General features: G+C 43.7%; 1 protein-coding gene across 3 annotated transcripts in view; it reads left to right on the forward strand.

Moving 5' to 3' along the window:
* Positions 1 to 14,442, forward strand: part of Srgap1 (SLIT-ROBO Rho GTPase activating protein 1) — a 258,275-nt gene that overhangs the window by 168,255 nt on the left and 75,578 nt on the right. For all 3 annotated transcript variants that reach the window (XM_021655170.2, XM_021655176.2, XM_060371008.1), the window contains exons 5-6: positions 8,729 to 8,911; positions 9,388 to 9,516. In XM_021655170.2, the coding sequence (XP_021510845.2) occupies positions 8,729 to 8,911; positions 9,388 to 9,516 (312 nt within the window). The remainder of the gene's footprint in view (positions 1 to 8,728; positions 8,912 to 9,387; positions 9,517 to 14,442) is intronic.

Below are 14,442 nucleotides of genomic sequence, written 5' to 3' on the forward strand. Positions count from 1 at the left end.
TATAAATTTTCTTTGATAAACGAGCCTCTTGGGTGATCTAGCATCCTATTGGATTGTTCATCTTGTTCTGTTCATTCATTCAAAAGAGTAAACTTGCCCCCCACCCCCAATTTTAGCACACGCTTCTCACCTGACTCCTGCTACCCCTTCAGAAATGATCATTCTCCCGTGTCGTGGAGAAGTTGTTGCGTAGCCCTAGAATGACTCACCTTATGGCACTATCTGCAAATATCAGCAGCCGCCACCCACCGAGTAGCCGTTATGAGAGCTTCTCTTCCATGCTGCTTGTTAATGCCTGTAATTCTCCCACTGCCCTGGACGGTGAACAGTATTGTAACTTTATCATCAGTAAAGAAATTCAGGGGCCCAGGTTCGATCATGGAGGAGGAAAAAGAAAAACTTTATTTCAATTCTCCCCTCACTGAAGTTTAACAATCTGAGTCTATACGGCAAACCTACTGTAAACAAATTAACAGAAAACAACAACAAAGCATATGAAGTTTTTAACGTTCAGGAACACGAGAGCCACAGAAAAGTTCAAGGTTGAAACGACAACAGCGTCTTAGGGAGAGGGAGCAGAGGGCTGTATGCAGCTCTGGAGCAGAAGTAGATGGTTTCTGGAGGAGATGAACGAGGCTTCAAGACAGGTCAGAGCCTGGGACAAAGTTCGTCTGTGCTCCGTGTGATGTCTGGCCGTCAGTCTCTTCTGTGATATCCGTTTTATCTTATTGGTTGATGAAATAACAAGAGCATAAAACTCAAGTGTGGTCCCTTTGGTGGAGCCAGGGTTTGGATGCAAGACCAAGCTCCTCCGGAAAGACCACGCCTGCATTTGTTTCTCCCTGTATCCGTACTCTGCTGAGACCTAAATGGCATTATTTGGTGTATCGTTTACTTTGAACAGCATTCTCTAGCCCAGGATCACACTGCATATAAGTACAGAAGCAGGATTTGAGCTCAGGCAGTTTTTCTTATGAGTCTGAGCTCGTAACCAAGTGGCACCTCCTATAAAAGTTACTTTGAAAATACACAGTTTTGTAACTTACTTTTTTTTTTAACCCTGAAATAGGCATAGAGGTCCAAGGAACGGAAGTGGGCTAATGAAAGCTCACCACTGGGACAGTTCTGCTAACCAGCCACTTGTCTAGCTTTGATGCCACAGGCGATAATGGGAAATAGAGTGCAGGGCCGTGGTCCTCAACCTGCTGAACACTGCAGCACTTTGATACAGTTCCCAGTATAAAATTATTTTTGCTGCTGCTTCACAACTTTAATTTTGCTGCTGTGGTGAATCATGATGTAAATATCACTGTTTCCCAGTGGTCTTTGGTGACCCCTGTGAAAGGGACATCCCGTGAACCCCAAAAGAGTCGTGACCCACAGCTTGAGAACCAGTGGTCTAAGGGAGCTTGAATGGAGGTTACCATGTATTGAGCAGGGAGCTGACTGTGGGATGTACATGCCGGGAGGGGGGGTTTCTAGAATATGAATTCAGGTGTTTTGTGAACATGTGGATGTCTGTGCAGTCAACCCCTAGACTTTCCTCTCTGGCATGTCTATGAGATTTGAAGAGGTTTTGGCCCAGTGCCTCAGATTTCTCAGCTTCCTCTATGAGATGGTGGCCTTCTCTGCTTCAAAACTGAAATCCTGGGTCAAAACCCATACTTTTCGCTCTACCATCTTGCCTTAGAAATGGTAAGGAAGGGGATGCTGCTCTGAGTTTCGTGCATGCTACAATTTACATTTTGATGGGGATGAACAGAGCTCATGGAACTTAAGGAATGTGCCCAGCCAAGCGGTAGCAGCACTGGGACTCAGACCCAGCTCAGCCTGGCCCCCAAGGCTGTGCTCCTCACCATGACTTGCCCCATTTTCCAAAGAAGGTGAGGGGTGGCAAGTGGACGGATCACTGCACGCAGTGGCCCCCGTGCTCCCCACGGCTGCATCACAGCATTGAAGGCTATACTCAGAAGGACAGGCTGAGGTTCTCTAAGCCCCGGGAGGATCCAGGCTTCTCAGGCTGTAGTTTCTGGCACAGACGGAGGTGCCCAGGGGCCTATCCTCCACCCAAACCAGAATCTTCCTCAGAAACAACAGTGAGGGGCTTCCAAAGTTGTGGTCCGTTCTAGTGGTAATGTTAGAATGATGACTTGCAGAGACCCAGGTATAATTGGAGCCACATGTACATGTGAATGTGTGTGTGTGTGTGTGTGTGTGTGTGTGTGTGTGAGCATGCATGTGTGTGGATGTGTTTGAACATGTATGTGATCGTGAATGTGTATGAGTGTGTGCGTGTGCTTTGAGAAAGAGACCTCCACTTTAAGTTGTCACAGAATGCTGAAACATGTTTCTGGGAACCTAGCAATCAGTGGATAGTGAAGCAGCAGGCTATGGAGTTAGGAAACACTGTCACAGATCTGTTTGGCTTTATCTTCTTCCCCTGCCAAACCAGTACACATTTTATTCTGAGGGGCCCAAAATGCCCATACTAACTGTCTGCAGTGCTGTGAATGAGAAGTATCCCCCTAGGCTCAGGCATTTACATACTCATTTCCAGCAGGTGGCTTTACCTGGAGAGGTTATGGGGAGAAGCTGCCTTGCCGGAGACAATGCTGGTGGTCAGCTTTGAGAATTCAAAGCTTCTTATCACTTACAGTTCTCTCTCTCTTGCTCTGTCTCCCTCTCTCTCTTGCTCTCTCTTTCTTTCTCCCTCTCTCTCTTGCTCTCTCTTGCTCTTTCTCCCTCTATTGTTCTCTCTCTCTCCCTTGTTCTTTCTCTCTTCCTCTCTCTTGCTCTCTTTCTCCCCCTTGCTCTCTCTCTCCCTCTCTCTGTCTCTCTCTTTCCCCCTCTCTCTGGTTTGTGCTTAAGGTTAAGTGTGGAATCCCTGAGATTCCTGCTCCCACCCCCATGCTTGGCTTATTGCTGTCTCTTCCCACTCTCATAGACTCTCATCTCTTTGGAACCCTAAGCAAAATGAAACTCTTTCCCCCATAATTCACTTTTGACCATTATGTTTTATCACAGCAACAGAAAAGAAACTGATACACTGTCTTTCACAGATGGTTTTGAGCTACTTGCCTGCACCCTAGGCTAATCTCGGGTGTTTGATAAGATGCTGCGCACATAGTAGGCTCTTAATGGACATCTGTTAAATGAATGAGCAAGCTATGAAATGAACTGCCATCCTTCACTGCTTCTCATCAAATGCCCCCGTTGTCTGCGTTTCTGCTGAAATGGAGTTAAAGACCTGAAGGCTCGTAGGATTGTCTTGTTAGAGTCCTACCTGATTCTACAAGATGAGCCGAGATACCGGGTGCCACGCAGCACTGTAACACGGCCAGGCGTTCTCTGCGCCATCAGTAAGTGAGTCTAGATAGTTGGAAGAAACAGATTGTTCTGCCCCTAGAACAGGAAACGGGACTTAAGCTCAACTTGGAGAATGGGCTAAAATATTAGCGGGAGGGAAAATCAAGACGCCTGTGTCGTAGGAGTGACTGGAAGGGTCAGCAGAGCACTTCGAGCAATGTCCAGCAGGTAGCGAGCATTTCATAGTGCTCGGTGGGCTGGGTGCACACGCGTGTGTGCGCACCTCTCTGAACTGACGGTCTGTTACAGACATGATATGCGCGTATATCACATACCCAGGGAAGTTTAATAGTTATTGGCACTCAACTTGGAATCGACAATAACTCTGTAAGCTGAATAACGTGGCATTAAACAGTCTTCACGCATAGTGATTAGTGTCTTTGTCATCTGCATCTTTAACTTCTGGGCCAGAAGTCAAAAAGTAGAAACTAGAGCTTCAGTCCGCTGACCTTCTCCAAAACGCATCTAGTTTTCAGACTGTGATAATTTCTAACACAAAATATTAAAATATAACTCAGGTATTTTAATTATTATGATTTCAGATACAAATACAGATAGATGGCATGGGCCTTTCAATGTGTAGAAAATCAACAGCATGTGTGTAAAAGGTATGATGTAAAATGTCCCACTCTCATGAAAATATCCATAACGTGGGCCTGGGCGGATGGCTCAGTGGCTAAGGCCTAAGTGAAAATCCCCAGGACCCATGTAAAAGCTCAGGTGTGGCCACGTGTGCGCCTATAACCCCAGCACAGTGGGAGAGCAGAGATGGAGGGACCACTGGGGCCTTCCTTCTGCCATCCAGTCCAGCTCTGGGTTTCGTGAGAAGCCTGTCTCAAGGGAATAGGAAGAAAGTAGCAGAACAGGACACTGGGTACACTCCTCTGGTCTCTAGGCATGTACTTACACATGCCATACACACGCACACACAGCAGACACACACTTATACACAAAAATACAGAAATAAAAATCAGTTCTTGGTAGGATAGCTTTCCGCTGGATACACTTCCTGCAGTTCAGGCATGATAACTTGAGGATACTGGTTGGAGGATTATGCATGAACTTTCAGTAGAAAAAGAATCCAAATAGGCAAATGTGCTCTGGGACTACATTTAAGTGGTTATATGCCGTGGGGTCATTTGGTATGCAAAGGATGTGTTGGTTGCATTAGCTGAAGGAGAAGCTGATTTTTTTCTTTGCAGTGCAGATTTCAACTGCACCTCAAAAATATAAAAGTTCTTTTCTCCTCTCTGAAAAACAGGAGAGCCGTCTGCTGTTATTTTAACTACAAACACATTTGACTTCTGTCATCTTAACATTTTGAATCATGGAGCTTTTACTTGTGTTTATTATCTCCAATTAGGATTCTCAAAAGGCTTTGAGAATTTTTTTCTCCCCATCTTTTTAAAAAAATTATTTTTTCACTCACCCTAACACTTAACATTTAAGAGAAGAGTGGAAATGGCGAGTCAAGCTGGAAAACCGAACAAAGAGAGTTGTTCACCGAACTAGGTAACATAACCCCAGCTGTCATGCTGAGCCCCCATTCTGACATAGCCCCCCATTCATGCTAATTTAAAGCAGTTGAGAGTCACATGTGCTCCTTTTAACACACATCATGCTGGCAGGCGGCTCAGTCTACCTTCTTCTACACTAGGCCTCTTTTGTGCAAATTACTTGCTTATCCTAGCCCTCTATAGGCAAGTAACACGAGACTTGGCAGGGCGGGTCTTTTTCTTAGCGGCGGATTAAAAAGGGATTCTCAGATGCCCAGCGCTGCCTTTTTATCCAGCCGGGGTAGGTGCTGTTGTTTCTAACTTCATACTAACAAGGAAAGCAAAGAGCCAAAGCAGCTCTTGGGAGTGGAGTGTCTGTGCATGTATGGAATTCTTTTCTCCCCCTGTCACTTTAAGATGTCATGGCACTGGGGCCTAAATGGTCTGTGGGTTGGCTCCAGGCAGGGAACATAAACAGATTCAAGCCTTGAAATGCAAGGTGTGTAGTGAATTCATTCACTTTGCTGTTTGGCCAGCTGCAGGTAACTCCCTCCTCGGTTCCCCAGCTGCCCAGATGCTTCCTAAGCTGCTTTCTGTGCTGTTAGACTGAAGTGGCCTCCTCCAGACAACTTCCCAACAGCCCATGCTTCAGCCGAAGCGGCAGGCCTCGGTAGCTAGCCTCACGACTTTGCACGGGGTGATCACAGTTGGTGAAAGTAGGACTCCCCACCAGCCCCAGGCTGTATTCCTCCAGTCATGCCCAGGAGAGCGTGCCATAGAACCACATCGAAGCGTTCGCCTCCTACCTTTCCTGCAACCCTAGAAAAATAGCAGTTCTGCACCGCTCAACTTAAATGAGTTCATTTTTTTTAAAAAAAATTATTTATTAGAATTTATTCACTTTGTATCCCAGCTGTAGCCCCCTCTCACATTCTCTCCCAATCCCAGCCTCCTTCCGTCTTCTCCTCCCATGCCCCTCGCTAAGTCCACTGATAGGGGAGGTCTTCCTTCCCTTCCATCTGACCCTAGTCTATCAGGTCTCATCAGGACTGGCTGCATTGTCTTCCTCTGTGGCCTGTCCCCCACCCCACAGGGAGAGGTGATCAAAGAGCCAGCCACTGAGTTCATGTCAGAGACAGCCCCTGTTCCCCTTACTAGGGAGCCCATTTGGAGACTGAGCTGCCATGGGCTACATCTGTACAGGGATTCTAGGTTTTCTCCATGCATGGTCCTTGGTTGGAGCATCGGTCTCAGAAAAGACCCCTGTGCCCACATTTTTTGGTTCTATTGCTGTCCTCATGGAGCTCCTGTCCCCTCCAGGTCTTTCTATTTCCCCCTTCTTTCATAAGATGCCCTGCACTCTGCCCAAAGTTTGGCTATGAGTTTCAGCATCTGCTTTGATACCTTGCTGGGTAGTCTTTCAGAAGCCCTCTATGGTAGGCTCCTGTCCTGTTCACTGTTTTCTCCCTCTTCTGATGTCTCTCCCATTTGCCTTTCTAAGTGAGGATGGATCATCTTACCCAGGGTCCTCCTTCTTGTTTAGCTTCTTTAGGTGTACAGATTTTAGTATGTTTATCCTATATTATATGTCTAATATCTACTTATAAGTTAGTATATACCATGTGTGTATTTCTGCTTCTGGGATACCTCACTCAGGATGATCTTTTCTAGTTCCCACCATTTGCCTGCAAATTTCATGATATTCTTGTTTTTGGTTGCTGAGTAGTATTCCATTGTGTAAATGTATCACAGTTTCTGTATCCATTCCTCAGTCGAGGGGCATCTGGGTTGTTTACAGCTTCTGGTTATTACAAATAAGCTGCTACTAACATGGTTGAGCAAATGTCCTTATTGTGTACTTGAGCATCTTTCAGATATATGCCTAGGAGTGGGATAGCTGGATCTTGAGGTAGCACTATTCTTAATTTGCTAAGAAAGTACCAGATTGATTTCTAAAGTGGTTGTACAAGTTTACATTCCCACCAGAAATGGAGGAGGGTTCCCCTTTCTCCACACCCTCTCCAGCATGGTGTTGTCACTTAAGTTTTTGATCTTAGCCATTCTGATGGGTGTCAAGTGAAATCTCTGGGTCGTTTTGATTTGCATCTTCCTGATGACTAAGGACATTGAGCATTTCTTTTCTAATGGAACAGCCAGGTTTCAGCATATTTTAAAACTCATCTTTCCAGATGAGAAAAGGGAAGCTTATTACTTTAAAACATTAGTTTTGCCTCAACTTCTTAACAGCTCTATGTTAGTGACAAACTTGAATCTGGGTAACTTTGTGAGATAAAACCCGTCTCCTACAAGGGCAGATGCATTCTGGGCTAACTTGGAGCGGCATGCCTGCCTGTGCTGTTTCTCTCAGCAAACATAATTGTACACAGAATACAAGGCTTCAGAGTGTTTTCGATACCTAACCCTGAATGTAGCAGCACACTGAAATGATACAGGAAAGCTGTCCTTTCAGGGGAAGTTTCATAATACCTGACCCCTACTGTTCTTCTATAGGTAGGAATGTGGAGCTTATAAATAGGTGCTATAAAAGCAATGAACGCCAAGACTGGAGAGATGGTTCCACAGTCAAGAGCACGTTAAGCTCTTGCGGAGGACCCGAGTTCAGTTCCCAGCACCCACAAAAGTTAGCTTACACCTGCCTATAATTCCAGCTCCAGGAAGATCTAGTGCCTTTAGCCTCCTTGGACAGCTACACAGACACAACACATAATTATCTTTAATTTTTTTGTCATCCATATTTGTTATTAAATAGCTAGGCTAGCTACTTAGAGTGCTTTGAGAGAGTGTAGATCAGCTTGGTTCCGTTTTTTAAGAGTGTAAACTTGGCACTATCTCTCTCTCACACCCACACAAACAGAAAAAGTGCATGTTCTCTAACCCTATGCTTTTACCTCAGGAAAACTGTCTTAGGAAGTACGATACAAGTTTCTTCGTGAACAGTTTGTTAGCAATAATGAACCTAGAGTTTTAACAATTGAAGATGCATGTGTGGGTTTATCGTATCTGTAGAAAAGATGCAGTATAAACTTTCATGTTCCCTATATTCCGCAACCTTACTTACACAGTAACTGTATGTGTTGTTCCCAAGGAGTCAGACAGGCGTGCGCATGCCTGCACACATACCCACACCTCTCTTACAAATACTACATCACAAGATGTTTATTTTTAAACACATTAAAATGTATACATTGATTGAGCCCAAATTTTAACTGGAGAAACCACATGTGGCATTTTAAAATGAAGGGTGTGTGCATGGGTGTTCATAGGAAAACTGCTAGATATCGTTTTCTGTTTATTTTTGTAATCTCCTTTTTAGTCTCGCTCACTTTTCTGCATTGAATATAAAGTATACTTTGTGATCAGAAAGCCAGTTTTTATACTAAACTTGTGTGTGAACCTTAATAGTTTCATTGGTATTTTGACAAATAGGTTTTGTTCTATAAAATATCTTAAGAAAGGGTTATACTAATGTGGAGTTTGGGTACGTGAAAACTTAGCCCTGACTGAAGACGTGGGTTGTGCTGCCGAATCATAACGCAAAACACTTTTACACTTAGGAGAATGTGCACGCACATTGAAGAGCACGCCTGAGCCTCTGTCGATCATTTTTCCGTCAAGGACTGTCCCCTAAGCACCTCTTCCTGGCGGGTGAATTTGCATATTTGCTTGGCTTATGGCAGAAGAAGGTGGCTGTAATTTGTCTGCTTTAATAACAGTCTGGCTTACCCCCTGCCAGCTGGAAGGTGACATTTTTAAGATGCTGGACTTAGAATGATCCTGTGCACTCTGAAAGCTGCAGGCAGACACTTTTTTTTTTTTTTTAACAGTTTGGGTGTCCTTTTTCGCAGGTGATGAAAACGTACCACATGTACCACGCAGAGAGCCTCAGTGCTGAGAGTAAGCTGAAAGAGGCTGAGAAGCAGGAGGAGAAGCAAATTGGGAGATCTGGCGACCCTGTCTTCCACATTAGACTGGAAGAGAGGCATCAGAGACGCAGCTCTGTGAAGAAAATTGAAAAAATGAAGGAAAAGGTGGGTTAAAGATGCAGTGCAGAGCCCTGGAATTCTCATCCGAGGAGACAGTCACAGTCCTAAAAGCCCTGACTCAACAGCAGTAGACACACATGGTGAATTACTATGAAAAGACATGCGTTTCCTCCCATGGGAATGGAGAATGTTTAAGACACATAAAATTATGTCATAACAGCTGGACATCATTTCGTGATGAATGCCAAGTATTCCGTACAAATCTGGAGAACTGGAATCTTAACAAAGAGAGTTCAGTGAAAATGAGCCCTGAGCCCAAACACACTGTTGTCCTTCCCAGAGCCAGGGAAATTTCAGTTTGTTATTTAAATCCCCATCGAGGTGTGCTTTCCACAAGGACCCGAAGGGTCATTTTTATATATGGAATAAATTGCTTAGATGAATGAAAATCCATGTGTGTTTCTGTCGTGTTGAAACGACTTTGCTGTCTTACCTGATGCCTGTATCTTCTTCATTACCAGAGGCAAGCCAAATATTCAGAAAATAAGCTGAAATCGATTAAAGCTCGGAACGAGTACCTCCTAACGCTTGAAGCAACCAATGCCTCGGTGTTCAAGTATTATATTCATGACCTTTCGGACTTAATCGATGTAAGTACTGGAAGGTTCATATGCAGCAGCTACCGCTCCTCAGGGAGAGAAATGCCGTCTTTTGTTGGAATGATGCATTTTATGTAATGTTCAGAAAAAAAATCCAACCTAACTACACGTGGTGCTCTGACAGGATCGACTGTAAGATGCATGTGATAAGGTACAATCCTAAAGCTGATAAAAGCAGATTGTTACCTTGTGAGAGGGAGGAAGCTGTGTTCCTGGAGGACCCAGTCAGGAAGAGTACAATGCACTTTTTAGTTGCACGATAGGGCTGCTCTAACTACGCATTGACTCCAGCTTTCCGAGACAGAGGCTACAGCTCAGGGGTAGACCATTACCCTAGCATGCCTGAAGCCCCGAGTTTGAACCCAGCACTTCAGAAAACAAAACAAGAAGCTTTAAGAAGGAACACGTACATATTGTCCTTACTATCTGAAAGTCAGCATTTATTCATTTTTATTTTTATATGCATGAGTGCTTTTGCCTTCATGTAGGTGTGTGCATGCCTGGTGCCATCGGAGGCTAAAAGGGGGCATCAGATCCCCTGGAACTAGTTAGAGACAGCTATGAGCCACCTTGTGGGTGCTGGGAACAGACCTGGGTCTTCTACAGGATCCCCCAGTGCTCCTGAGTGCTGAGCCTCCTGCAGCCCGACCCCTCATTCAAAGCGGAAAAGACAGATGTTGAACAAATGACAGCACAGTGATTGCTTTATTTTGGTTATTATTATTATCATCATCATTATCATCATGTCACTACTTCAGGACCACAGTTTGGGACTGTATTTTTGGAGATACATTTATTGCGCGCGCGCGCGTGTGTGTGTATGTGTGTGTGTGTGTGTGTGTGTGTGTGTGTGTGTCTGCATGCATTATGTGTACCATGTGCATGCAGTGCCTGAAGAAGCCACAAGAGGGCATCAGAAAGTCGAGCTGGCGGTATAGGTGAGCCACCACATGGATGTAGCAACTGAACTCAGGGCTTTTGCAAGAGCAGTCATCTTTTTTTAACAAAAGATTCATTGGTAGAGAAAAATGTTTCTAGCTCATTAGCTCTACAATGTGATTGTCCCTCCTTTACCTAAGACTCAGAACAACCTGATGTCATGACTGTATTACAGAGAATAGTGTAAATAGCATGGAGAGCTATTTTTTCCTCCTTTGTTATGAGCATCTCAATCAGGCAGCTACTCTGTTGTTGTTTGGTGTTTGGGAATGCAGAAACTTTTGTGATTGTTTTAAATAATGTTTGGAACACTCTGATAAGCACAACTTTGGTTTCTATGAGACAGATGCTGGATTCCTTCGACAAAAGTATTGTTTAGGTCCCAGACTAGAAATAATTTCAACTGTATGTTTTCAAATTATAAGGTTCCTAAGAAGTATAGGAAACATAGGAAGACCTAATCCGTCGTCTTCTCCCCGTACTTTTCTGCTTATTCAGCAGCTATTTTGATAGTGATTGAAGGACACAGCTAAGCCCGTTTTGACAAGAGAAGAACTGTCCACATACTGCAAAGAATTTCTTTCATGCCTACCAAGTACCAAATGGGTACTGAGCACTTCTTTTCTGGGTGGGTTTGGGTTATTGCTTTGTTGGTACTAGGCATCAAACCCAAGACCTTGCAAATGCTGGGCAGGCATTGTGCAACTGGCTGTGGCCCAGTCCCTTGATGCATTCATGTATATAAGTATATTCAGTACACATATGTTTATGAACACATGCTAAGGTTTCTGGGATAGAACCCAGGACCTTGCACATGCTAAACACTTGTAAGCTAAGTGCTGAGTACTTAAATCAGTTGTGCTAAGTGCTTATCCTGTGGTTAATAGAGTTTTTGAAGGTAAAAGCATGCTACATAACCGCCCTCAAATATCACTCTTGACACTGGGAATTCATCAGTGAACAAAAGGATTGTTGTGCTCTTCACATATGTGTTGAGAGACACACCATAAATGAGCTGATTTATTGTGCATGTGTGTGATCTGACATCGCCTAGTACATAGTGTGCAGAATCTCAGGCTTCATGGAAGGAAGACTGAAGGGCTCGAATGCTTGGTCGGTCAGAAGCTGCACTATTGCAAAGGATTAGAAAGATAAGGAGGTGTAGCATTCTTGGAGCAGGCATGACTTTCTTGGAGGAAGTGTGTCACTGGGCGGGCTTTAAGGTTCTTCAGAGCCGGGTCAGGCCCAGGCTGTCCTCCTCAGCCTGCAGATCAGGACATAGCTCTCATTAACGTCTCTAGCGTGCTCTCTGCATGATGATAACGGACCGAGCCTCTGAAGCTGTAAGCCCCCATTACCTGCTTTTGTTTTAGAAGAGTTGCCTTGGGTATGGTGTCTCTGTGCAGCACTAGAACAGTGACCAAGACAGGTCAAGCGCCTAGCTGTCAAGCACCAGGGATCCTCCTTGGTGCTGGGCTTTCAGGCACACACTTTCTATATGGGTTCTGGAGATCCAAACTCTGCTCTTCATGCCTGAGCAGCAAGCACTTTGCCTAATGAGCCATCTCTCCAGACCCCAAACTTGGACACCTTTAACCTCCAGATCTAATTGACTCTGCTCCAAATAGACAATAGTTAAATGTGCCAAGTGATTTTCAATCTTTTCAGAAGTTAGGCTTTTAAAGATCAACCTTAAATTTAAAATGTGAACGATTCCCAAAAGATGTGACTTAAACGTGAAGTTTGAAAGAAATGACATGAAATTGGTTTGCTGTCAGGATCTGCTGAAACCAAGTGCTCGAAGCCAAGGGAAAGTCATTTTCTCTGTTCCCTGATTCACTTGTGAAAGGCAGCGTGAATGTGGACAAGTCTAAAATGGCTGCTACTTCGCAGGATCCTCGTTTGCATACACCGGAGTGATCCTAAAAGCCATTAAGCCTGACCCTGCCCGGTGGAATAGAAACAGGTTAATTATTATGCAAAGATTCCTAGAATCCTTTATGCTGTGTGAGTTTATCTAACAATGTACATTCTGTTCTGAGCTATTGGATATTAATGGGAGAATTGCTCCGTCTCCAATGTGAAGATATCAAGACAGTGTCTTTAATGCACAGTTGGTATGAAAGTCAGCAAATGCATCTCGGCAAGTCACAGCATTATGAAACCAGAGAACTGAAGCTGAGACCTTCTTACAAAAACCTTTAGTTCCACCATCTCTACTCACACCCATATCTAACAAGTTCACTTTGGTGGATGATCATAAATAGGTCTGTTCATGTGACAAAAAAAAGTCAAGGAGTTTTGATCGAATATGTACTATTATTTATTTTGTTAGTACAGGACCAGAATGTGTATGGTAGAAAATTAAAAATGCTATAAGCCATGATTAAGAGCATCCTGCTCTTATATCTGAGACTATCACTGATAAAATTCAGACTCACTTTACCCACACACACGCGCTAGACAAAGGAGAGGTGGAGTCAAATTTACTGCTGTTTACCTGCTTTTTCCCCATTAACAGCTTCGATCCTCCTGGCCCGGTGGGAGTTTGTTTCATTAAATAATCAGGCTGCATTTCCCATATCTCGGCCCAAATTGTATTTGGTGTAATCTAGTAATCTTTTAAAGTCTCGTAAGTCTGGATTTCGTTAAGATGTAGTGATTTAGAACTTGGCAACACCTGAACCATAATTTACTTCTGGTTCACAGAACCCTTCCTTAGGATGTAAATTAAAGAAAAAGAAAAGGTTTTTTTTCCATATGATTTAAGCATTTAAGATTAATTGATTTACACATATATCAGTAGTGCCCCAATTAATCCAGTATCCTCCTTTTAACTACTAAAGCTAAAAAACTTTAATAGTTACTGCAACACTTTCATGGACCTTTCATATTTTAGTCTCCAGAAATCTTTTGGGGGCCATTTGAATGCTTAAAAATCATTTAAAAAATGTTATTTTTTTCTGTTTTGAATGAGTATTGCCTTTATTTATCAATATTTTAATTGGTAAGTTTGCACTTTCTCGTTTAGAAATGCCTACCAGAATAGGAAATTTTAAAACTTAAAAAAAAAAAAGAAAAGAAAAAGTAATGATTAGAGCCCAACTAGGATTTTCAGTCTTAAGGTCTTCATTGTGCCTTCTGAGGTCAATGAATTAGCTTTATTAGGATTTTTGTCACTGAGCACATGACTTTAATAAGTGTCATAGGATAAATGGATGTCTTAGTATAAAGTATTAAATATTATCACTCACCTCTTTGATATGCAATGTAACTCGATGAAGAATATGACAGTGTGGCTGTTATCTGAGCATCTCTTTTGGGGTGTTGTTGTTTTGGCTGAAAATGCATGACCGCTAAGAACAAACAAGGAGTAGAAATCTCTGGCCCCAGGCACATTCTACAGTTGTGTGTGCGAACATAAGTCCGGATTTTCACAAGTGATAATCAGCTCCTAACAGTGCAGCCACACAAAAGGGAGACCTGGGTCGCTTCCTTTTTGCTTGCAACATTGTTAGTATTCTGCGGTCTGCAAGCTGTGTCTGAGCTGGTCCAGGGAAAGGCAGAGCAGGGCCGGTGACTAGGAAAAGAGTGCAGGAACTTCCCAGACAGCGGAAATCGTAAATAAATAGATTCATTTATCCTACGCGATGGCTGTTTTTCCTGCACGTATGGACCTCGTGCGTGCCTGGTGCCGACAAAGGTCAGAAGTGGGTGCTTAGATCCCCGGGAGCTGGAGCACATCGAGACGGCTGTGAACCACCCTGTGGGAACTGAACGTAGGTGCTCAGCCAGAGCAAGGTGCACGTGTGTATGTATATTTCATTTTTTCTATAAGTATGTTGTATTTTTCATATTTTAGAAGGGGACTTAGAGCTGGTGGGATGGCTCAGTGGGCCTGAGGGTGTTCGCTCTGCAAGCCTGATGAACGGAGTTTGGTCATCCGAACCCGTGCTATGATCAGCGAGTGTGGAATCC

Source organism: Meriones unguiculatus, chromosome 17 (genome assembly GCF_030254825.1).
Source record: "Meriones unguiculatus strain TT.TT164.6M chromosome 17, Bangor_MerUng_6.1, whole genome shotgun sequence".
In the NCBI taxonomy this organism is placed as follows: Eukaryota; Metazoa; Chordata; class Mammalia; order Rodentia; family Muridae; genus Meriones; species Meriones unguiculatus.